Source organism: Chiloscyllium plagiosum, chromosome 2 (genome assembly GCF_004010195.1).
Source record: "Chiloscyllium plagiosum isolate BGI_BamShark_2017 chromosome 2, ASM401019v2, whole genome shotgun sequence".
Classification (NCBI taxonomy): domain Eukaryota; kingdom Metazoa; phylum Chordata; class Chondrichthyes; order Orectolobiformes; family Hemiscylliidae; genus Chiloscyllium; species Chiloscyllium plagiosum.
The window spans coordinates 125536080-125562462 of NC_057711.1; the positions used below are offsets into that span (position 1 = coordinate 125536080).

At 39.2% G+C, this 26383-nt stretch overlaps 1 protein-coding gene across 2 annotated transcripts in view; it reads right to left on the reverse strand.

Moving 5' to 3' along the window:
• The window catches only part of LOC122563775 (trans-2,3-enoyl-CoA reductase-like), a 134756-nt gene that overhangs the window by 6290 nt on the left and 102083 nt on the right, over positions 1–26383 (reverse strand). Inside the window, exon 8 of one of the 2 annotated variants that reach the window (XM_043717998.1) lies at positions 10235–10278. The exons of the other annotated variant lie outside the window; for it this stretch is intronic. Coding sequence (XP_043573933.1) covers positions 10235–10278 — 44 coding nt within the window. The remainder of the gene's footprint in view (positions 1–10234; positions 10279–26383) is intronic. 2 annotated transcript variants of the gene reach the window in all.

A 26383-nucleotide genomic window follows, 5' to 3' on the forward strand; every position in this document is an offset into this window, starting at 1 on the left:
ATAAAAAAGTTAGTCACAGTATTAATTTTATTATAAAGTTTTATAATTATGTTGAAACCTATCTCTGTGATTATTTGAAAAATCTTTAACTAGAACCTGTTGCTTAAAATTGTAAATAATTTCAAGGAAATAGCTAATTGGTGTGATACAAGTTTAGCTGCTGTTTTTATGGCTGAACACATCCTTTCCTTAATGAGACTGGAATTAATTACTTGCTGTAGTTTAGTGATCCTTCAAAGTTTTTTACAAGTCACAATTCCATCATTTCATCTGTGTTCATTAAAAATCTTTGAACTGTTCATCATTGAATATTTCCTTATCAAGGAGAAAGTGAGGTCTGCAGATGCTGGAGATCAGAGCTGAAAATGTGTTGCTGGAAAAGCGCAGCAAGTCAGGCAGCATCCAGGGAACAGGAGAATCGACGTTTCAGGCATATTCCTGAAGAAGGGCTTATGCCCGAAACGTCGATTCTCCTGTTACCTGGATGCTTCCTGACCTGCTGCGCTTTTCCAGCAACACATTTTCAGCTATTTCCTTATCAAGTCTGTCTTATTCCTTGTAATCTTGCTGTTCAGATAATGCTTCCTTTTGCCTCGGAATACCCCTTCTCAAAGGCACTATTTGATTAGATCAGATTCCCTACAGTGTGGAAACAGGCCCTTCAGCCCAACCTGTCCACACTGACCCTCCGAGGAGTAACCCACCGAGACCCATTTCCCTCTGACTAATTGACCTCACACTATGGGGCAATTTGGCATTGCCAATTCACCTGGCCTGCTCATCTTTGGACTGTGGGAGGAACCCGTAGCACCCAGAGAAAACCCACGCAGACACAGGCAGAATGTGCAAACTCCACACAAGCAGTCACCCGAGGCTTGAACGTGGGACCCTGGTGCTGTGAGGCAGCAGTGCTAACCAATGAGCCACTGATTGTTTCAGTTAATTGCTGAAACAGGCTTTTTGAATCAGTTGGTCAACCATTTTGTGTCTCTTTAAAGCAGGCATTGCTAACAGAGGCAGTCCATAGAAGATTCACTCAGGTGATACCAGATATGGAAGAGCTATCTTAGGAAGAGGAGTTGAATTGATTTATCCTGTTTTCATTAGAATGTAGAAGAATATAGACGTAACCTTACTGAAATATAAAATCTTATTTGGAGATTTGACAGAATATATCTGAAAATGGATGGCACAGTGACTTTGTGGTTAGTGCTGCTGCCTCACTGTGCCAGGGACCTGGATTCGATTCTAGCCTCGGGTGACTATCTGCGTGGAGTTTGCACATTCTCCCCGTGTCTGCGGGGGTTTCCTCCAGGTGCTCCAATTTCTTCCCACAGTCCAAAGATGTACAGGTTAGATGAATTGGCCATGCTAAATTGCCCATAGTGTTTGGACATGTGTAGGCTAGGTACATTAGACGGGGGAAATGTAGAGTAGTCGGATAGGGGAATGAATTTGGTTGGGATATTCTTCGGGGAGGGGGTGGGGGGGGGGTGTCGTTGGTGTGGACTTGTTGGGTCAAATGGCCTGTTTCCACACTGTAGGGATTCTATGATTCTATTCTAAGACTCTAAGAAAAGGTTGTTTCCCCTCTCTGAAAGTCTAGAACCAGGGTGTAAAATCTCAGAATAAGGGCATTTAGGGATGAAGTGGAATTTCTTCTGAGGGTAATAAAACTATGCAATACTTTACCACAGATTTGGGCGGCACAGTGACACAGTAGTTAGCACTGCTGCCTCACAGCGCCAGAGACCCGGGTTCAATTCCTGTCTCAGGCGACTGACTGCGTGGAGTTTGCACATTCTCCCTGTGTCTGCGTGGGTTTCCTCTGGGTGCTCCGGTTTCCTCCCACAGTCCAAAAATGTGCAGGTTAGGTGAATTGGCCATGCTAAATTGCCTGTAGTGTTAGGTATAGGGGTCTGGGTGAGTGCGCTTTGGCAGGTCGGTGTGGACTTGTTGAGCCGAAGGACCTGTTTCCACACTGCAAGTAATTGAATTACTGTTGTGACTTGAGCGACCTATTCTTGCTCCTAATGTGTGCGTTTGCACGGTCAGTATTTTGCATGAAACCAGAAATAAAATTCAATTTCAATCCACCAATGTTGTTTTCTTCTTTGCATCAGAACAGTTTTTCCAGACAAGGAATCAGCAAACTTTTTATTGAGGTATTCAGTTATTCCACAGACATTGTGTTATTATTTATTACGTGTTAGATAGTTCTTTCACTATCTGTTTTTATTCGTGTTACTGATTGAACAACAATTTTAAATTTAAGAAGAGTTTGACCATTTTTTTCTTTTGTCATTTGGAAGTGTTTTCTTCATATTGAATCTAAAAGAATTTTCTAGCGGAAAAGAATTGTTATGGCCTTACATTAATAATCTGTGAGGGGCATATTGATCTATAACTTGATGACCTGCCCAACCCAGATAATTTCACAGTAATAGCCACTCTGGAAGGGTTGGCTTCCTCTTTCATTCACTCTGTCCTGTGATATTAGAGATTCTATTCAAGTAGCAATGTGTCAGAAACCGGATGAGTCATCATCAGAGCAAAATTGTCAGCTTCCCTCCAGAGTGACTGAATTGGAACTTCATTGCAAATGGGCTCCAGATCCCAGGAACCCATTATAGCAGTGAATCAAATATCTTCAAACCTGAAAGTGGAAATGCTTTTTAAATTACATTAAGCCCTGGTTGATTTTTTAAGTTAGAGCGAAATTTATCACATAAACTAAGTTTCAATGCACCACTCTGATTAAAATTCAGGGCAAAAGCTTTCCATCTCAAAAGTGTTTTATTAAACTTAATATTCTGCAAATAATTATCTGTGTAATGAATTGAAATTGGGGTGTAGGATCTTGGCAATGAATGTGTGAATGCATTTGTACACAAGCCTTTGTTCAGTATTTTAATAAAGATCTTGACCATCAAAGTCTGACTTAAAATATCAGACAAGGGAAGTTTAGCTTACTAAATTAATGCAGTTATAAGTTATAGCAGTAAAATGCAAAATTCTTCTCATTCTCTCTGAACTATACTTTCCTCCTCCCTTTAGTGTTCCTTGTACCATGTCTCATTCCTCAGTTCAGAGGGACAATGTGATATTACTGTAGTGTCACTCAGTGGGAAATGCACAAGTATAACAAAGAGAGGTGGCAGATCAGAGCTTTTATGATTCCATTTCATCTCTGATTGGCAGCTCCCTGGACTCAGTACCTATGTATGGAAAGTTCAATTATTAAAGTAACCAGGGCACACTTTCATTAACCACAATAACATATCAATTACGACAAAGTGACTTTCTAATTTCTTTCATCCCTATTCAATGATAGTGAGGATTTTGTGCACTTCAAGGTAAAAAATGTTTTTCCTGATGAGGAATTGAAAAAATCTTAATTCTGGACTTCAATCACTCTCAGATCAGGCATATTTTAGTTAGGTTTTTTTTCACTTGAGGAAGATTGTGTCCTCATTCATCCTTCATGATTAGGGTCTAAAATGTTTCCGTCTTAGTTAATATTATGAAGTAGGATAATGAAAATATGCTTTTAAAAGTATTTTGTTGTTAACATAGGGATTGCCTGTTCTACTCACTCACATCCTGAACATTACACAATATTTGCAGTAAATGGTGGCCTGATACTTCACATTGTATTACGTTTTGAAACTAAGGGCCACTTCGATCTATTTTAATTCATTTTAAAGTTCAAGGTGTAAAAGTATTGAATGTCAGCTGAAAGCGTATTGGCAGTCCCTTTTTGAAATGGGGCAGAGGGTATAATGGACTGAAATATAAAACAGACTGAAATGTAAAATGGATTGAAATGTAAAATAGATTGATATGGAAAATACGGTGCTAATTAGCTTTGATCTCTGTGGTGTTTTTGCCATTGACCAATTTCACCCTGCAATTTTCATTAAAAAGGGCAATGTAATAAACTCTGTACTTATTCAGAGAGTAATCAAACCAATAGCGATGTATTTGATTTCTGAATGTAACACTTACTTGATATACTGTTGTGATATATAGTAGTAAGCTTTTTATTAATCTGCTTATCCTGCATAATCATTTTAAATAAATATGTTCCCCCCAAAATTGGTATTTCTCTGAGGTAATGAACCAATTTAACACAAGACTAAGAGGCAGCAACATCTGTCAACTAATAATTGCCTCTGGGACTGGTCCAAATGCTTAGTTCATAAAAGCAGCAAATCATATTTCCAGAACGTTAGAAATTAACCTCGTGCTTTTCATCATAAATTCGACCCTGCTTCTGTTAGCAACAGTTGATCGAAATTCAATTTAATTTCCCTTGGCATTTTCACAACATCTTAAAGTCGCCAGCATGTTGAATGTTACAACAGTGTAAATATAACAATCTGTTAAATTTGTGGAAAATTGGTGTGAGGGATTTGAATCTGTTCATTTGTACAAGCATTATAACTTGAATTACAACTTATTCTCATATTGACTTCTCAATATTCAGTTTGCTGAAGCAGTGAGTGGCTCACGCAAAAATCAGAAAGGCTTTTGATCCTAACTTGATTCAGAAAAGGTTTCCAAAAATTAGCAGCATCACATTTGACTTACAGCAGGGAAACCTGCCACTCTGACATTTATTTGGGTTGTTTCGGAAAGTGCTTGCCTGTAAATTTAGACTTAGTTGTGATGCTTCGTAGAATTAAAAGAAATCAGTAACAAACATATTGGAAGGCACCTCTGTAAAGAATGGTATGGTACCTAAAAAAGATTGACAACTCGCATTTGGGAGCAAAGGTCAACAGTCTTTATGGAATCATGGCTTAGATATTACATGTCTCCTGGCAAAGTTTTTGGCAGGTAAGCACATAATATAGAAACTTTTAATCAACCTGTTCAGTGATGTTATCGCATACCTCTGGAGTAGGTGGGACCGGAAACCTAGGCCTTTTGGTTCAGAGGTAGAGATAATACCACAGTGTCATAAGAGAACCCCATGCATCTCATACAGGCTGGGTGGCTAGCCCATCAACTTCCTACCCATTTTCAGGCCCAGTGATATCGTATAAGAGTGGAGGGTGCTGAAATCGACAGTCTCTCACCATACATTAATAAATAAGGGTTAGAACAAATTCAATTTGTTAACCACTCAATTGATGTCAATTTTAAACTGTCTACATAATAGTACAATGATATGGGTATCTGGGAAGGAGTGAGCAGACTGTTTTTTGAAGAAATTTATCCAGCAGTTTGAATGAAGGGAGTAGTAATGTCATCAAGAAGTTCTGCTTGAGCATCAAAGGCATTCCCTTTGAATCCCTTTGTAGCCCTCACTTCTTATATTCCCTAGCCCATAACCCATCACCATATTCCTATGCTAAACAGTTCCTTCTTGGTCCAATGCACCAGACTTATCTCAATCTGAATTGATGCTATCTTCTTTGTTAGCCTATGTGTAATTCTGAAATGGCCTACACCTGTGCGCATGGCACTGTCAGTATTACTGGAACTGGTAGTCAAATGCCTTTGTGAGGTGCATTGTTTAGAAATTTAGCCAAACACAACACATTATGGCTGTGAGGTGGATGACTTTCTGATCTGTTCCTGGATGTAGGAGTGGATTTGTTCCAAACTCTGCCACTTCCCCCCCACCCTCCCCACCATTAATTTTCCATCTGGGCATATGACAAGTGCCTTGTATAGATTTAGCAAAGCTGATATTATTCTCTATTCCCCTGGAAATGAAGGTCAACATTCTATCTGCCTTCCTATTATACTGATCTTGTATGTTAGCTTTTAGTGGCTTTCAGGAACCGCGTTTCATTTTGCATTACACAATGAAATAAAAAGCAGCACATGGATTCCATTTCCTTGAAAGTTTCTGGATGTTTAATTATATCTAACCCAATACACACTTGACAGAGTAATCTCTGGACCCAAACTATGCTTTAAATCTTACAGAGCAGAGAAGCTGTGGTCATGTGATACCCTATAGGTAATTGGCTTACTTGCATCCTGAGCCAATATAGAGGCATCACTTCAAAAATGATAATGCAATAGATGTAAGGAGAGATAACTAAGAGAAGAGGGTAATGGTGGTAAACGACCAAATGATGGCTAGGAATTCAGCTGAATTTTGTTTTTTTTAAAACTCTGTTCTTACTTAGATAGTCAAAAAAAATTACACAATGATGGGATATTTGCTTCTGAAAGTTTTATGACAAGATAGGCAATAGTCTTGTAAAAGTACTAATGTCTATGCCTGATGATGATAGGTATTGTTATCAATGCTCATCTGTTCATGTGAAATCACTTTATGAATTGATAAGAGAGTGAGAAGCATGAATAATAAGAATTACACTGTGACTTGCATATGAATGGAATGAAAAGATTCCATTACCAATTCACCTTATCTGGCACCAACCAGAGGCACATTATCACTTCCAAAACAAATACAACCCATATATAGTGTTCTTAACACACGGCATTTTGCAGGAATGCTGTAAACAAAATTTAACAAGACATTCCCTTTCCCCATCCCTTTATCCAAACTACTTGAAGTTAATGCATGATGTCTAAACTAACATGATCTGAAGTCCAAATGCAGAGGTCATGTATATTTTCTGATGAATTTAATTGACAAACTACAAGCATATTAATACACTCATTACATTATATTCAAAGTTTGCAGTTGTGGATTCTTGTGTGATCACTATTATTATACACATGCAATGTACCAATATCTATTGGTACAAAAATAAATGGATGCAATAGAACTCTTGCATGAAATATTATTGAAACAAATTCCAGTTAGGTCAAGGTCCCAACTGGCCTTGTCACAACATGTGACTGTGGCAAATCCAACAGCATTCACTCTTTAATGCCTTTGTTTTTAATTACATTACTGTCTTAAGTTCACCCTCAAATATTTACCATTTTCTAGAAAATAACTTATTAAGGACAAGTGAAGCATTAAACCTGGTTAATTTGCTGACAAACTGCACTGTCCAAAACTCAGAAGGGTCATTTAAATTTTGTGTGATCCCTATTGAGTTATGATCAACTAAGTGTGTAAACTAAACACATCTTAATGAAAACATACTTTAAAATGAGCAGTCTCCCACCATCAGATAGTCTCTCCGACTCAACTCACTCACTGCAAATTTGTAAAGCAGCAGACAATTTCTAAGTTATAACACCAAGAAAGAGAGAGGCTGAATATTGTTTTGATTCTGAAATGGATTTCAGATCTGTCCATAAATCGTGAACAATTAATTTGTAAAAGGAAATTATGAAACTGCTTTGCATAAGTTTTTGATAACAGGAGTCAAAAAGGGAAGTGCTTCAAGAAAAGCCACAAAGGTTAATTTGGGCAACACCATTTCTTCATGAAATTCATGATCTAGAAAGATTGACATATTTCAGACTGACAAAGAAAATCTCCAGAGTTATTAAGCACAGAACACAATTCTGGAGGCTACCATTCATGTGTTTAGTGAGGACTACTGGAGCATCATGGGCCAGGTTTTGTATCTAATCCACAACAATAAGTGTTTCAGTCATCAGACCCAGGGAGTTCTCAGCCACTTTGTGCCTCCAACCTTACAACAAGCTGATCGAGAATGCTGTGCTGAATCACAGAGTAAACCAACTTTGCCATCTCCAGATAAAAATTCAACAACAGAATTCCAGTAAGTAGATCAGCGCCCCAATGGTCCTACCCAATTCCTTCAAAACTCGACACTAATATACCCTAAGTGTTGAAATTGACTGGAATCCACCTTGATTTGTGATTAAAGTCACCAACCTGATCTCAATGTGCTGCTGCCTCCCTGACATTGCATCTTTACCCAGAGTTTGGGAGATGCAATGTCAGCCATCTGATGTCAAGGGCTGAGTGGGAAAACAACTTATCAGTTTGGACTTTCATTTTTTCAATGCCTGTTCTCCTCTGATTCTTTTGCCCTTAGGCGCTCATAGTTGCAAAAGTCAAATGGATGTTTCTGGGTATCTTCTTCTTGACCAAATTCCTTGGAATCTTCATGAAAATGGGCATACTTGGACAATCAATGATTGTAGATGTCCATCTTGACTACATATCTATTTGTAGTCTGTGCCAGTTGGAGGAATTGTAATATCACCCATGCCAACTTCAAACTTTGAGAGAATTCAGGCAGAAATAAAAAAGATAGAGGCCCAATTTCAGATTTCTGTCCTGTTCCCATTGTTTGCATCTAGAAACTGAATATTACCTATGTACATTGAAGAGAAATATCAAAAACAAAAGCTTCCATTTATACATTACTTTTATCTTTTTTTTAATGGAATCTCCTTTGTGTCCAAAGCTTGTTAATCATGGCATGTGCCATGGTGTAATTATGGGCCAAAACACAAAATGCAGGCACCAAGCACTATCTCAGATACTGCAGGGATGAAGGTTGTGTTATTGCTCTGTGATGCAACATATTGAAGCAGCCAACTAACTAATTGATGCTGAAGTATCCGTGTAGCAGCTCTGTAGAGTGGTAAAAGAAGAAAGACAGATAGGATGCAACTTGCAGCCAATGAAGTATTTTTCAAATATAACTTTGAGGGTCAGTGATATTTGGCTGGAGGGCTGGTTTGTGAGACAGAGTAATATCAAAAATGTGCATGAGTAGCATGGTGGCTCAGTGGTTAGCACTGCTACCTCATAGTGCCAGGGACCCGGGTTTGATTCTTGCCTTGGACGACTGTCTATGTAGAGTTTGCACATTCTCCCTGCATCTGTGTGGGTTTCTTTTGGGTGCTCTGGTTTCCTCCCACAGTCCAAAGATGTGCAGATTAGGTGAATGGGCCATGCTAAATAGCCCATAGTGTTCAAGGATGTGTAGGTTAGGTACATTAGTCAGGGGTAAATGTAGAGTAATGGGTTTGCGTGGGACACTCTTCGGAAGTTTGGTATGGCCTTGTTGAGCTGAAGGGCCTGTTTCCACAATGTAGGGATTCTAAGATTTGATTCCCACATTGGCTAAGGTTACCTTGAAAGACTCTTCTTTTCAATTTCTCCCTTCATTTGGTGTGTGATCATCTCTCTCTCTCTCTCTTTCAAATTAAAGCAGTCCTGTGGTTTGGTAAAACTATGGTGAATTTACCTTTAATTTATCTTTATCTTGCTTTGTCATGTAGGATGTCAAGCCACATCGTGATTGCAAAGACAACGATCCAATAATGTTGATGTTCACCAAGGGATAAATATTGGCCACTGAACCAAGAATAGAGTTGAGAGTGTGTTACTGGAAAAGCACAGCAGGTCAGGCAGCATCTGAAGAGCAGGAGAATCGACATTTCCGGCTGGAGCCCTTCATCAGCCCTTCATCTCCTGCTTCTCGGATGCTACCTGACCTGTTGTATTTTTCCAGAAATACACTCTCAACTCTGATCGCCAGCATCTGCAGACATCACTTTCTCCCACTGAACTATGAGTAATCCACTGCTCTTGTATAATGTATTGCTATGCAGACATTTATGCATGTCAGAAAGGTAAGCTGGAGTGTCACTTTAATGCATTATCCAGAAAACTGCACATCTGACAATTCAGCCCTGCTTTATTACTGCACTGGAGTGTTAGTTCAGGTTTTTGTGCTCAAGTGAGGAGTGGAGCCTGAAGCAGAACCTTCATATCTGACATGATTTGGAGGTTTAGGGAGAGAATTCCAGAGCTTAGAGCCAACAGCAGATGGAATGGCTAGGTGACTGAAGGAAATTGGGGATGGAACAAGAAGCTAAAATTTAGAGGAAAGCTGATTTGTCACAAAATTGTAGGGCTGGTTGAGGTTATAGCCAGAGTGAGACCATGAGCAATGTGATGAAACCTACAAAAGAGATGGAAGTATTTTTGATCAAAGTAACAGGAGTATAAGTCAATGTTCCTTGATAGTTGTCAAGACTTCGACGTACCAGGAGATAGCTCAGTCCTCACAGGATTGGATCAACATCTCTCTCACAGGCCCAAGGAACCAAATTAAAAATCAGAGGAAAAATCATTTATTGCACAGAATAAAACGTCTTTACATTTAAGTTTAAATTTAGATTGAATCCAGTGAGAACCAAGGGCATGCAAGTCCATTCTCTCTGGAAGCTGTGCTATCCCAAATATGATTTATCGCCTATTTAGATTTCAGCAAAATAACTGAGCAAAAGTCATAGCATTGTAATACAAATAGTTAAAACACAGCGCAATCATTTTGAGTAAAATTGGTATTATACATACCAGAAAACAGACCATGGCTGGAATGATTTGTCTATTGCCAAAGCCTGGAAAAAAGTAATAAAAATAATCTTTGATATCCATCATTTAATTGTCAGATACACAATGTCAATATCAATTATATCAGTAAATGAGATTGCTAATTCAAAACAAAACTTTCCTATTTCTAAACAAGAAAGCTCCTGTTTAAGTTATGGTGCAGTCTTTTAATGACATAAAATAATGGTCCTGACATTTTCAAACAGGAAATACCTGACAAAAAGAAGAGGAGATTGTGGTGACTTTGAAAGTGATGATACATTTGTGCAGATGATGAACAGCACTATAAAGGCGTTGCTGTAGTGTTGAATAAAGACACAGCAAGTTCAGACAAGGTGAAAATGCACAGTTCAAGGCTGATAACTAAAATCTATTGGCTGGATTGAGTCACTCCAATGTTAGTCTCATAGAAACTTTGTTTAACAGCTTGGCTCTCTATTAATATGGATTGATTGCTGTGAAATTGCTTGGTAAGGATGGTAGATCAGCAATGAAATGTGGTATTGGAAACACTAAGGCAAACATGAACCTGCAAATGGAGTGAGATGAAGATTCATCCCACACCACTGGCAAGGGGCAAGCTCAGTTTTGGTTCATGTGGTGGACGTTGCCTTTCCAGAATCAGCTTGTTCAATCATCAGATGCAATATAGCAGATGATCTCATCTGACCTCACCAATTGTTGAGGATGCCTTCCAATCAATTCTTGCAGATAGAAAAATGCTGACTAAACCACATGGCCAAGATGAACTAAACATACTGACCAGAGAAAATTAAATTTTGTCAGTTCAAGTTGAAGCACAATTTTAATGATATAAGTATAATTAATGCCAGTAAACTACTTTGGCTTTGAAAATGAACTTTTACAAGTGAGAGGTTGCATTCTTTCAGCTTTTAATTGTAGAAATTTTCTATTTTAAAAAGAAATATTCCTTCTTATCTCATTTTTCTTTCTCTTCAAGAAAAATGTCTCCCTCTTTATTATTTCTTTTTGTATGTGGTTTTGCATGAGTTTATCCCACTGAAACTTGGATTTCCTTCTCAGGCCTCTCACTGTTCATATTATAATCTTTCAAAGTTAATTTGTTTTCTATTAGATTTAAAATAGTGATGGAAAAGGATAGACCAGATCTAAAAGTTGAAGTTCTAAATTGGAGGCAGGCTAATTGTGACGGTATTGGGAAAAAACTTTCAAAAGCTGATTGGGGGCAGATGTTCATAGATAAAGGGCCGGCTGGAAAATGGGAAGCCTTCAAAAATGAAATTTCGAGAGTCCAAAGACAGTATATTCCTGTTAGGGTGAAAGGAAAGGCTGGTAGGTGTATGGAATGCTGGGTGACTTAAGAAATTGAGGGTTTGGTTAAGAAAACTAAGGAAGCATATGTCAGGTATAGACAGGATAGATCGAGTGAATCCTTAGAAGAATATAAAGTCAGTAGGAGTATACTTACAAGGGCAGAAAGGGAATATGAGATAACTTTAGCAAATAGCATTAAGGCGAATCCAATGGATTTTTACAAATACATTAAGGACAAAAGGGCAACTAGCGAGAGAATAGGGCCCCTCAAAGATCAGCAAGGCGGCCTTTGTGTGGAGCCGCAGAAAATTGGGGAGATACTAAACAAGTATTTTGCATCAGTATTTACTGTGGAAAAGAATATGGAAGATATAGAATGTAAGGAAATAGATGGTGACAACTTGAAAAATGTCCATATTATAGAGGAGGAAGTGCTGGATGTCTTGAAACATAAAAGTGGATAATACCACACGTGTACCCCAGAACTCCATGGGAAGTGAGGGAAGTAATGGCTGGGCTCCTTGCTGAGATATGAGCATCATCGATAGTATTAGGTGAGGTGCCGGAAGATTGGAGGTTGGCTAACGTGGTGCCACTATTTAAGAAAGGTGGTAAGGACAAGTCAGAGAATTATAGACCGTTGAGCCTGATGTTGGTGGTGGGCAAGTTGTTGGGGGGAATCCTGAGGGACAGGATGTACATGTATTTGGAAAGGCAAGGACTGATTAGGGATAGTTCATATGTCTTTGTGCGTGGGAAATTAAGTCTCACTAACTTGATTGAGGAGTGCCACAAGGATCGGTGCTGGGTCCACTACTTTTCATCATTTACATAAATGATTTGGATGTGAGCATAAGAGGTATAGTTAGTAAGTTTGCAGATGACATCAAAATTGGAGGTGTAGTGGACAACAAAGAAGGTCACCTTGGATTGCAATGGGATATTGATGAGATGGGTCAATGGGATGAGAAGTGGCAGATACAGTTTAATTTAGATCAATGCGATGTGCTGCATTTTGGGAAAGCAAATCTTAGCAAGACTTAATGGTAAGTCCTAGGGAGTGTTGCTGAACAAAGAAACCTTGGACTGCAGGTTCATAGCTCCTTGAAAGTGGAGTCACCGGTAGATAGGATAGTGAGGAAGGTGTTTGGTCTGCTTTCCTTTATTGGTTAGAGTATTGAGTACAGGAGTTGGGAGGTCATGTTGCAGTTGTACAGGACATTGGTTAGGTCTCATCCAATTCTGGTCTCCTTCCTATCGGAAGGATGGTGTGAAACTTGAAAGGGTTCAGACGAGATTTACAAGGAGGTTGCCAGAGTTGGAGGATTTGAGCTATAGCAAGAGGTTGAATAGGTTGGCGCTTTTTTCCCTGAAGAGGTTGAATAGGTTGGCGCTTTTTTCCCGGAAGCTGAGGGGTGACCTTATAGAGGTATATAAAATTATGAGGGGCATAGATGGGATAAATAGACAAAGTCTTTTCCCTGGGGTCGGGGAGTCCAGAACTAGAGGGCATAGACTTAGGGTGAGAGGGGAAAGATATATAAGAGACCTAAGGGGCAACGTTTTCATGCAGAGGGTGGTACGTGTATGAAATAAGTTGCCAGAGGAAGTGGTGGAGGCTAGTACAATTGCAACATTTAAAAGGCATTCGGATGGGTATATGAATAGGAAGGGTTTCGAGGAATATGGGCCAGGTGATGGCAGGTGGAACTAGATTGGGTTGGGATATCTGCTCAGCAAGGATGAGTTGGACCGAAAGGTTTATTTCCGTGCTGTACATCTCTATGACTCTATATTAAAGGAATACTTTGTTGCCTGCCCTGTACACAAATTCTAATTGTTTTGGGGGCAATTTCAACCCAACTTGGCAATGAAAACTGTTATGCCTATCCATTATTACTTGTTGATTTTGATGTCAAGTGATGTTGAATGGTTGGCAGATTACATTAAAATTAACCCATTGAGCAGAAGAACTGGCAGCAGGAGTAGGCAATTCAGCATCTCAAACTTGCTCTGCTATTCACGGTGGCACAGTAGTTATCACTGCTGCCTCACAGTGTCAGAGACCCGGGTTCAATTCCCGCCTCAGGTGATTGTCCGTGTGGAGTTTGCACATTCTCCCCGTGTCAGCGTGGGTTTCCTCCGAGTGCTATGGTTTCCTCCCACAGTCCTAACATGTGCAGGTTAGGTGAATTGGCCATGCTAAATTGCCCATAGTGTTCGATGTAGGGGAATGGGTCTGGGTGGGTTGCTCTCCGGAGGGTCGGTGTGGACTTGTTTGGCCTGTCTCCACACTGTAAGTAATCTAGTCTAAGACGCCACTTGTCACCCATGCCTTCGTCAGGCAAAAGTCTTCAGTCCAGGAGTTTAGATGTCATGTTATAACTGTAAAATGATGTGGAAGTGCTGGTGTCGGACCAGGGTGGACAAAGTCGGAAGCCAGGTTATAGTCCAAATGATTTATTTGAAATCACAAGCTTTCAGGGCAGAACTCCTTCATCAGTCTAACTTCACCTGATGAAGGAGTGGTGTTCTGAAAGCTTGTGATTTCAATTAAACCTGTTGGACTATCGTTTGGTCGCATGTGACTTCTGACTTTGCCCATTTAAAACATTCATGGCTGATCTTATCTTGATCTCAACTCCACTTTCCTGCTTGCTCCCCATAATTCTTTAACCCATTACTGAATAAAAAATTATTGATCTCCTCCTTAAATGTATTCAGTGTCCCAACATAAGCTCCATGAATTCTGTAGATTCACAACCCTTTGAGAAAATTAATTCCTCCTTACCTATGTTCTAAATCTGCCATCCCTCAAACTAAAACTTTGACCTTTTGTTCTAGATTGACCAGCAAGGGGAAATATCCACTCTGTGTCTACTTTGTCAATCCCTTTAGTATCTTATCTCAATGAAATGTCGTCTAATCTTTCTAAACTCTAGTGAGAATAGACCCAAACTGCTTAATCTCTCCTCACATGACAAGAATTTCATCTCTGGAATTAAGCTAGTGATTCTTCTCTGGATTGTCTCTAATGCCATTACATTCTTCCAGCTGAGAGTAAAATCAGTGTTTTATTTAAAATTAAATCAAAGAACTATGGGTGTTAGAAATCTGAAACAAAACAGAAGTTATTGGAGAAACTCAGCACGTCTGGCAACATCTGTGGAGCGAAAGCAATGTCCTTTGTTCAGCATAGTTGTCCAGTCTGAAATGTTAAATCTGCTTTCTCTACACAAATGCTGCCAGATCTACAGAGTTTGCCCGGCAATTTTGTTTTTTATCCTATCTAATAGATTGGGTGCCCCACCCAGCAGTTGGGACTTTTTTTAAAATACAAGTGCAAGAACCGATCCCTTAAATCAGGTCAGCTGCTTCTTATCTCCTGCTTTCCTATTGCACCAATTGCTCCTATTCGAACAGTGTCTGTCTATTTTTGTATTTAAAAAAAAATGTGGACTAAAATTAGAGAAAATGTTCTTTTTTTAAAAAATGTGTTTCAAAGTGTGTCTGCAATCTTGCAAGCAAGTAACCTGATAGCCATGACTGGCATTGTATTTGAAGTTCAGATTGCAGACAATGGGTGTGAGTGAGTGAGTGATTGATAGAGTGATAGAGAAGGAGATATCTCCTCCCAGTCCAGAAACTGCCTGCAATCTACAATCGAAACACAGTATGAACCTGAAGAAAATCAGTTATGTTTCTGCAGCAGTCGTTGTAAGCTACGCCTGTTGAATTGATAAATCAGACATGTTTTCTGGGAGAATCAGGCCCTCTGCACTGCTTACAAACCAGGAACATTCAGAACAAGAAGAGGTCTGGCCAATCAAAGAACGATGATCTTAACCTCAGAATCAGGAAGCAAAGACCACTGAACTGACTTTTCACTTTTCCCACCTCTGTCAATAATCTATTTTCCCTATTTGCTTGCCTGTCTGTGTGTGCATGTGTGTAATGGGATTTTACAGGGGGATTAAGACTTTTAGTTAGTAGTATTATATGCCAATAATTTATATCTCTATACTTGTAGGTATAGTCTATTTACTTGTGATAAATGATAATTCCTGTGCAGTGCAGAAATCAGGTATGTGTTTTCTATCAACCTTGGTGTGAAAATCAGGTCAATTGGGATACCGTACATACCTTAGGGGAAAAAAAAAACAACATTTGGTATAACTTTGGGAATAGCAGAGCTCAATTTGTGAGGCAAAATCCCAGTGAGTCGAAACATTACTAATTGGACAGCAAAGGTTGTTTGGGTGAGTTAATTCACAATTAAAATAGTAACATTTCTACGTTGTTGGTGTGGTGCGGTGTTGGAATCCAGAAATTAAAGGCAGTCTTCTGACCCTCGAATTGGAATCTTGACCATTGAGTGGAATCAAGTTGTCTGCCCATTCTGCTCCAGTAGCGATATTAACAACATTAATTATCATGTAAATTCCTAAATGGAGAAGGGAAAAACTAATTTCATGTTCACTATCCTAATCTTGGTGGGATTAAAAAAAAAGTACTAAACTACTTATACCAATTTAAGGAAATTGGATTCATAATCCTTGGCATTGAACAGATTTAGATTTAGAATCGTAGAAACCTTATAGTGAAGAAAGAGACCATTCAGCCCATTGAGTCGGCAACGACCCTCCGAAGAGCATCCCACCCAGACACAGACCCTCACCCTATCCCCATAACCCCACATTTACCACAGCTGACCCACCTAACCTGCACATCTGTGCACACAACAGGGGAAATTTTGCATGACTAATCCACCTAACCCTGCACATCTTTGGACCGTGGGAGGAAACCCATGCAGACAAGGTGAGAAAATGCAAACTCCATGCAGACAGTTGCCTGAGGCTGGAATCAAATCCAGAACCCTGTTGTTGTGAGGCAGCAGTGGTTAGCACTGAGCCACTGTGCCACCCTTAAAGTGAGATCACACAATTGCAGCTCATCGGGGATTTGAACCTGGGACCTCTCGCGAGCCAAATATCTACAAACTCCTAAGCAAGAATCATACCCTCGACCAAACAGCCAGTGATATTTTGACCAACCAGCCAGTGACATTTTGCTTATAACTTCAGTGATAAATGCAATTTTTAACATTCAGAAAATGAAAACTAATTGTTAATCCATCCATCCTATATCTCAGCGACAGTCCATTTTCCAGTTTCCAACCCAGGCAAGTGTGATGGCAAGAATCACTAATGGCTCACATGCAGGTGTCAACAATTGATTAGTAAGGCAAATCACAAGATCAGGCTCTATCTTAAAGCTAGAATTTGATAAACAGATTCACACCAGACTACAGCTTATATCCTAAACCAGAACTTTTGTTTCATTCTTTATCTCTTTCTACCTTTCTCAATAGCATATAACCCAACACATTTTGAACTTTATTCCTGATGAAGAGTCATGATTGACTCAATAGCATCCTTGTTTGTCTCTCCTCACATGCTGCTCGATATGCTGAGTATGTCCAGCAATTCCTATTCTGTACAACATTTTTGCTGTCTGCAGCTCCACTTCAAATTTAAATGTTAAATTTACTGATGTGGAGGTGCCGGTGTTGGACTATAGTGAGCAAAGTCAGAAGTCACATGACACCAGGCTATAATCCAACAGGTTTATTTGAAATCACACAAGCTTTTCAAGGATAGTTCTTCATCAGGTACAAATGAAGGAGCTGCGCTCCAAAAGCTTGTGTGATTTCAAATAAACATTTTGGACTATAACCTGGTGTCATGTGACCTCTGACTTTATTACATTTTCTGATACAGAATTGTTGCTTCCATTAAGCTAATAAATTGATCTCTATAAAAAATATATACTGCAAGAGGGAACGACATTGTGGACTGGGCTTTCTGTTCTATTTCTATTGTTACTTTAAATGCAGACGTCAATAAAAACAATCAACCACAGAATTAGATTTTTGTCTTTAACTAGCTCAGAGTTACACAATCTAATATAGTCAAAATAAACAACATGATCATTTGATTTTAGGAGTCTATTATTGAGTTCATAATTTACTTTACCATTCCAGCTTGACTACAGCAAACGGTTATAACATGTCAATTTTACCTCAGATCTTTACATTCTCTGCATACTAAAATTAAAGGATAAAACATTAAAATCCAGAAAAGCAGACTTTGAATAACATAGAACCAAGACACTTATTTCAGTCTTTCCCAATAATTTTGTGATAATGGTTATATGGCTCACTTTAGACTTCTAATTAGCTTATTCCCTTAAATAGTGACATATCCCAGATCCTCAAGACATGCAGACTTTCCCATTTATTAATCCCTCAATCTTGTCACAGTGTTTCTGTCTGTCAGAATTGAAACCTGTTTCAATTCATCCTGTGCTCATCCTATAAATAGTTCAAGACACTGGGATCCAGGGATTACTTTCTTCACATGCCCTCATCGCATAATAAGCAACATTCATCATTGACAAACTGCCACTCATCTGATTTTTTACAAAATAATATCCTCTTATTTATTCATTTTACCTCTGACAATTTCATTTGTCTCCCACATTCTATTATGTGTATTACAGCAATTTCGATGTTGGCACTTACATACCATCTTACTATTGATTTCCTATCTGCAGAGAACTGAAAAGAGAAACACTTATCACAAAATAAATTTAAATATCCAAAAACAAAATGTCTGTATAGATTTAAATTGCCTCCTGTGCTGGATGAAAATGTGCTCTGTACTAATCAGATTTAACTCTGTGTGGTCATTTTTAACCTTGCAGCTCCTGTATTGTTGGTAACTTATACGTCTCCATCAAAGAAAGCTGGAGATTACCAGGCAAGCCCGAAACTGTGAGCATTGAAGCGAAGGAGAGGGAGGCAGGGAGGATTGGGGATTGGGGTTTTGCTAATAAACTCAGTCTTTATTGCACATCCCTAGTTACTCCTCGAGAGTGTGGTTTTGGGCCTTTGTTTTGAATCACTGCACTCCATGTGATGGAAATCCTCCGACAGATAAAGATTTTCAAGATTTTGACTTTGTGATGATGAAAGACCCAAGCTGGTTAGTTGTGCTTGAACACGGAGTTTGGAGGGAATAATGTTCCCATGTATCACTTTCACTTGTACTTCCAACTGGTGGAGATCATGGCTTTGGGCAGTTGTGTTGAAGAAGTCTTAATGAGTACATGGTACACATTACAGCCATTTGTGCCAGTGATAAGAACACTGAAAGTTCAAGTTATTGGGACAATCAACTGGACTGCTTTGTCCAAGGCAATATCAAGTTTCATGAGTGCTATTTCTGCTAGACCCAATGAGTTAAGTGAAGAAAATTTCATCATATGTCTAGCTTGTGTCTTGTAGCTGGTTGAGATGGTTTGGGATATCAAGAGGTGAGACATTTGCTACACAATTCCAAACAGTTGACTGAATCGAGCAGCAATGAAATTTATTGTCCAGTTGAGTTTATGCCATCTATACTGTATACCTAGAAATGTTTCAGGGACAGCAGCATCTTCAGTACACCTCCATTTTCAATGCATGTTTGATGGAGCCAATCCAAACAAAGGTTTTATTAATGATGGGGAAAATTCACTCTGCTTGCTACTGTTTTAAATTCACAGAAGTCTTTCCCTGAAAACGCAATGTCTTGACTTGTCCTTTGTTTCCTTGATTCTTCCTTGATTGAGCTTCATCATCCACTTGACACTTCTGGCTGAAGATTATTGAAATTCCTTCAAACTTATCTTCTGTACTGATGTGTTGGGGTCTGTCATTATCCAGTATGGTAGTGTGCATGAATAATCTTTGTTTAATTATCCATCATCATTTATGTCTTTTTTTATTCATTCTTGGAATGTGGACATCACTGGCCAGGCCAGCATTTACTGCCTATCCCTAATTGCCCAGAGGGAAGTTAAGGGTTAATCACATTGCTGTGGGTCTAGAGTCACATGTAGGTCAGACCAGGTAAGGATAGCAGTTTCCTTCCCTAAACGGCATTCGTGAACCAGATGGGTTTTTCCCAACAGTTGGTAATGGATCCATGGTCATCATCATAAGATTCTTAAATGCAAGTTTTACAGAATTCAAATTCCACCAGTTGACATGGCAGAATTTGAACCCAGGTCTCTGGATTAATAGTCCAGCAATAATAACACTAGGCCATCACATCCTCTTAATGTAACAGGACAGCAGAGCTTTGATGTGATCTGTTGGCTGTAGGATCTCACTACTCTGTCTAAAGCATGCTGCTTACATTGTTCAATATGAATATAGTCCTGTGGTGCAGCTTAACCAGGGTGGCATTATTTTTCCTTTCAGCTTGGTGGTGCTCCTGATATGTTCTCATACACCTGGAGGAAGACACGCTCCTCAGGCACAAGTGTTGGTCTCTTGTTTTGATGGTAACGGTAAAATAGATGATATGCTGGGCGGTGAGATTACCAGGTGCAGTAACAAATCTGCTGCTGCTGCTGAATGTTTAAATGCTGAGGAAGGTCATTTGGCTTGTCATGTCTGTGCTGACTCCTTGAAAGAGAATCCCACCAAGCCAAACTCCCTGCCTTCTCACATATGTAAGCAATATTGTGAAACAACAGCAGATTTTCTTCCCTAAAAGGACACTGGTAAGCCAGTTTTAAGTGATAACTTTATAGTTTTGTGGTTACCATATCTTTTTATTCCAGATTAATTGATCCTTGAGCTCAATTTGTTTATGGCACAACCTTTATTGAGCTGTGTCACCATTCTTTTGGATTTGTGGACTTGTATTCCCAAATCACTGAACTCCATTTTAGATTTTTACTTTCCAATTAATGTGTGACTTTTTCACACTTACATGTAAAACATCTTTCATTGGTTTGGCAATATTATGCCTCTTTGTGAAATTTATTTATGTTTTCTTGTGACTTGTTTTAATCTTTCTCGGTATTGATTGCAACATATCAGTTCAACTGCTGGACTGGGATCTACGGAGGCATGTTGAGATGTTTGTCACTGACATACTTTAGGAGCAATAAGAAGCCCTGATCTGCACATGTGTGGCAATTGCCTGGGAGGTTGGAATTTCTGACAGGCTGTAAAGGACACTGACAGAATATCTCTGACACTGATCTTGGATAGGATGCTGGGAGTAGAGGTATGAGACTGACCCAGAATCTTGCCCCAGATTACTCCCCCTTTTTAATTTCAGATGTATTCATAACCTCAGTCTCAGCCACCCTCAGAACCACCTACTCACTCACTCCTCAAACATTCAAGCATCTGCTCACCCATCTTTGCACATAGCTGATCCCTACTCACTCACACCTTTATCAAGTCACCCATCCACCCACAGACTTACTCACCAGCTGACCCACTTACTCATCCACTGACTGACACTTTATGTCCTTTAAAAACTGAACCTGAGCATGATAGCTGATGTTGTTCCACTTTGTAATGTTCCACTTTGGGAGTGCTCGCAGGGGATGGCTGTGATATAGCGTTGCTGATATTGGAAAACCTGACTGCAAGGACACAGTCAATGGTCATACCTCCAGCACTGGGAGACAGTGAGGTCTGCAGACGATGGAGATCAGAGTTGAGAGTGTGTTGCTGGAAAAGCACAGCAGGGCAGGCAGCATCCGAGGAGCAGGAACATCGAGCCTCATTCCTGATGAAGGGTTCAGGCCCGAAACATTGATTTTCCTGCTCCTTGGATGCTGCCTGACCTGCTGTGCTTTTCTAACAACACACTCTTAACTCATATCTCCAGCACTGTTGCTTCCCAGGGAAACTGCATCAATACCGATGTCTAAAACTTTCTTAGAAATTATGGACAACAGCACTTTCTAAACTGATGCTTGTGACACCACACTTTTCATCTTTTGCTACTTTGAATAGCTACCATCTTGCCTCCTCTTTGCTAGCTACCAATTCTGTTACATGTCTCTTGCAATGATCTTCAGGTGACATGGTGGCTAAGTGGTTAGCACTACTGCCTCACAAGCACCAGCGTCCAGGGTTCAATTCCAGCCTCAGGCCACTGTGTGGAGTTTGCATGTTCTTCCTCTGTCTGTGTGGGTTTCCTTCAGGTGCTCCGGTTTCCTCCCAGAATCCAAAGATGTGAAGGTTAGATGAAGTGGCCATGGTAAATTGCCCATAATGTTCAGGGATGTGTAAGTTAGGGGGTAATGTAGAGTAATAGAATGGGGGAATGAGTCTGGGAGGGTTACTCTTTGGAGGGTCAGTGTGGACGTGTTGGGCCAAATGACTTGTTTCCAGACTGTAGGGATTCTATTCATTAGTCTATCATGTGGAACTTTACAAAGGTCACTGGATAACTAGATAAATTACATCTCCCACGATACTGTAAACCCTCTTCAAAAATTCAATGAAGTTGATTAACAAAATTTTCCATATTGAAATCCATGCATACAACCCATTATTATATTTTTGATTTCTCTTTTACCCCTTTAGGAAAGATTTCATTATTTTTCATTCACTGATACTCTGCTGACTGATTTATAGCACACTTGTCATTTTCCATTTCTCTTCTTTAATATAGATGTAAGAATAGCAATACAGTTGTAGTCTTGCACGGCACCTTTTTTAAAATAAATACAACTTGTATAGCACATTGGATGAATTTGTGGTATGCATTATTTGAACTTGCCCATGTTAAAATGAGCTGAAAATGTGTTGCTGGAAATGCGCAGCAGGTCAGGCAGCATCCAAGGAGCAAGAGAATCGACGTTTCGGGCATGAGCTGCTGCGCATTTCCAGCAACACATTTTCAGCTCTGATCTCAGCATCTGCAGTCCTCACTTTCTCCATGTTAAAATGAAATTTGAAGGCTGATGTCTGCAAATTAATAGCAGTGTGGACTCCATGGGCCAAATGGCTTGCTTCCATACTGTAGTGATTCTATGATTCCATGATATCTGCATACTATTACAAACTTTCCCTTTTGTTCTTTCCTCCCCTCAGGTTTACATCCAGCTTTTTTTGCCTCTTTATTTTGATAAAATCTTAAATTAATATTTTATTTCAATTGTGATGACAAGTCATTGACCTGAAATGTTAGCTCATTTCTCTCTCCACAGATGCTATCTGACTTATCTTTCCCTTTATTATTTCATTACTAATGAGGTCAACATTTCCCTTGAATGATACGTTGTGCCTTTTCAGAGAGCAGTTACTGTATATACTCGTGTAAAAGTCGAACTCACGTAAAGGTCGACCCCTTACTTTCGGCCAAAAAAATCTTATATTTTCCATATATCTTGTGAAAAAGTTGACCATACTATATTACATTATAAAACTCTTACAGAAGAAACTGTATGTTCCTATTAACCCACCTAAACGAAATTGCATTCATTCATTCATACTGGTAACTCTACTCATTACTCTTTGTTTACTACATTGCACCTCTATTTGTTCATTCATAACTCTACTTAGCCCACTTGGTTTACGAAGCACGTTTTGATTCATTCATTCATTCAGACCAGTGTTAAGTCTATCGGTACTTATTGCACATTGTTCAGTACATATCCAAAAGTTAATATCATGAAAAAGTTAATCATATTAATGGTGCCATTATATCTGAATAAAACTGAGATATATTAGCCACATATATCTTTAATTCTTCAACAAATTTGTTAACATTGCTGAGGATCATTACATACGAGAGTAAATGGGAGGGAAACGGAAGAATTTGGCGGGAAAGCTCATGACGTCTACACATTCAGAACTTAATAAATGTTTCATTTTAAGTATGCCATTATAATAGGACATGACAATGATGAACAATGTGATTTTGCAGGATTTCAATGAATCTTTGACTAAATAAATTTTTGTATCAGTATATATAAAGAAAACTTCCTTCCAGTAATTCATTCTTGTTTCTCTTGCTTTTATCCAATAATTATCTTTACTGTAATTCATCATGTTTTTCTTCTTTACCCAGGATTAGTTGAGCGATCAAATCGACTTCTGGTAATAATACAGTATTTCGAACTGCAACTTGAATTTCAGCGCCTCAACACTTGTGCCCATGTAATAGACGACCCTATAAATTGAACCTTTAAGAATAGCCTAAAAAATTTGACTTTTACACAAATATATATGGTAAGTGTCAACCATATTGCTGTGGCTTTCAGGTCACAAACTGTTCAAGACCCAGTGAAGGATGGTCGGTCTCTTTTCATGAAGGACAGTAGAAAACCAGATGGGTATTTACAATACAAGTACTTCTTCTCTAATGTGATGGTTGTATTCTTGTGCAACTCTATAGAAAAATTGCACTTTAGAAAGTGTTAGCGATACAATCATGTTACAGCCAACACACGTTTTGTCAATCGTATTTCATCAAATTTGCATTACTGAAACGCGCATTATGGCAGAACGAACTGTAATTTATAATAGTTGCATTGGATGGATTCCAATTTCGGATTTTATTGTATGAAATAGAAGCTGGAGTGGCTGGAACTTCTTTCACTGGATCATTGGAGGTTGAGGGGTGACCTTATGGAGGTTTATAAAATCATGAGAGGATACAGATAAGGTGAATGGCAGGTGCCTTTTCCCCAGGATGGGGGACTTCAACAGTGAGAGGTATATTTTTATGGTCAGAGAAGAAAGGTTTTAAAAAGACATGAGGGGCAATTTCTTTTACACAGAGTGTGATTCACATGTAGAATGAATTTCCTGAAGAAGTGTTGGATGTGGGCTCAGTTACAATGTTTACAAGATATTTAAATAAGTACATGAATAGGAAAGGTTTGGGATTGTGGTTAGCATGGATTGGTTGGACAGAAGGGTCCATTTCACCAGCATCCATGGTGGCATTCCAACCCCTGTTCTGTCCCCCAGAATGAAACAGGTATTTTATCAGTACTTCTGAATATTTTAATCACTTTCTGTTTGTTTTTAGAGGCTGCAATAAATAAATCCTATTTGAATAATGTTGATTATATCAAAGTAAATATTTTAGTCAAAATGTGTTAGGTGATTGGTGTCCAGTTACATTTCCTATTTCCCTACATTTGCCTAGACTTTCTGCAAGAAGAGATAGTCTTTTCTGCTGTATAGAGGGGAATTACATGTCAAGCCCCTCTAGAATCCCATCAAAGCAAACTGAGGGAATTGCCTGGAAGTAGAAGAAAATATCCATTTAAATCGCAGATCTCAGAGGGTTCCTGTTAAGTTAATAGTTACACGAGAAAAGTTAGAAGCTAAGAAACTAGTCTAACTCCTGACATCTAAATTACCACACACATCCCCAACTACACCTCCCTAAGCTGCCTTAAAATTGCTGAACTCTGACCTACACCCCATCCTCCCAGACCCAATTGAGCATGGACTCTTGGCGCTGGAAGCAGCTAGAGTGAGAACTCCGGTCAGCGGTAGGCCTGAGACCTGGACTCTTAGTGGCGTACATTCTTTGGAGTGGGGACTACTAGGGAGCAGTAGGCTTGAAGCTTAGACTCTTAGCGGCAGCAGTGCCTAGAGCCTGGATTCTTGGTGGTGTCATACAGCAGCTGAGCCAGAGTATCCTGGGCCATTGGCGTCATCACTGCTGTTCTTGGAGCACAACTCCTTGAGAACTGGAACACGTTCTACAGACTTTGTCAAGGACATGGAGATGTGCTTGAGACCCAATTTGAACAAAAGATAAACTCTTAATTAAATAATTTATTTTATTCTTTTTGGAGCTCAAAATGGTGCTGGATTGTGACAACAAAGCACTTACCACTGTATCTTCAAGATATATGTGACAATAAAATTATCAATTAGTTAGGTAATTCATTCATTCATTCTCCTATCTCTCCGCAATAGAAACCCCTCACTCTTGCTGAGACCTGACATGCTGTCCTTTCTACTGGGACCAAACACCCCTGTACTACCATTGGCACCTTACACCTTGTTGTTGCCAGACTCAATACTGTAGCAACTTCCCACCAGAACTAATATACTCAAACCACCCCACTCAGCACTAAACCCTACATCTTTTACACAGCTTCCAAGCCACCTGCTACTCCATCAACTCTACCACACTCGGCATACGTACTTATCCTTGACCAGTAACCAACAAAGTGGCTGTTTGAGCTGCTGAACATTTAATTCACAAAACAGATCAATTACCACTATGAAAATGACATATGATTTGACTACTCCCAACTATCCTGCACTGGGAACCTGTTCGATTTAAGTTAAGCTCCATATTTCAATAGGAGTTGTGACCAGAATCTCTTGCTCAAACTGCATAGCTGTTTCTGAATGGAAAAGTGTAAGAAAAGAGAGCTAATCTGACTGGGATTGCTACTCATCAGAAAAGCTAGCCTAACATATGTGCAGTTCTGGACTGCTGGGCATGTTGTGCCATTGGATTTAGTCTCACAATAGTATTTCCTTGTTCAAAACCCGTCAAACAATAATTTCCATGACTGGTAGATTCAGTTAACCATAACTACCTACCTCAATATAGCTGGTGAAACAGACTAGCACTCAAGAAATGAAATCCAAGGCTTAAAGAAGCAATAAACAAAGTAAATTTAAGAAAAAAAACAGACTAATGTTTCACATCATAGGATATCGCAAAGCACCTTGCAACTGATCAATGATTTTCAATGCGTAATTTGGAGATGCCGGTGTTGGACTGGGGTGTACAAAGTTAAAAATCACACAACACCAGGTTATAGTCCAACAGGTTTAATTGGAAGCACACTAGCTTTCGGAGCATCGCTCCTTCATCAAGTGGTAGTGGAGGGCTCAATCCTAACACGCAGAATTTATAGCAAAAATTTACAGTGTGATGTAACTGAAATTATACATTGAAAAATACCTTGATT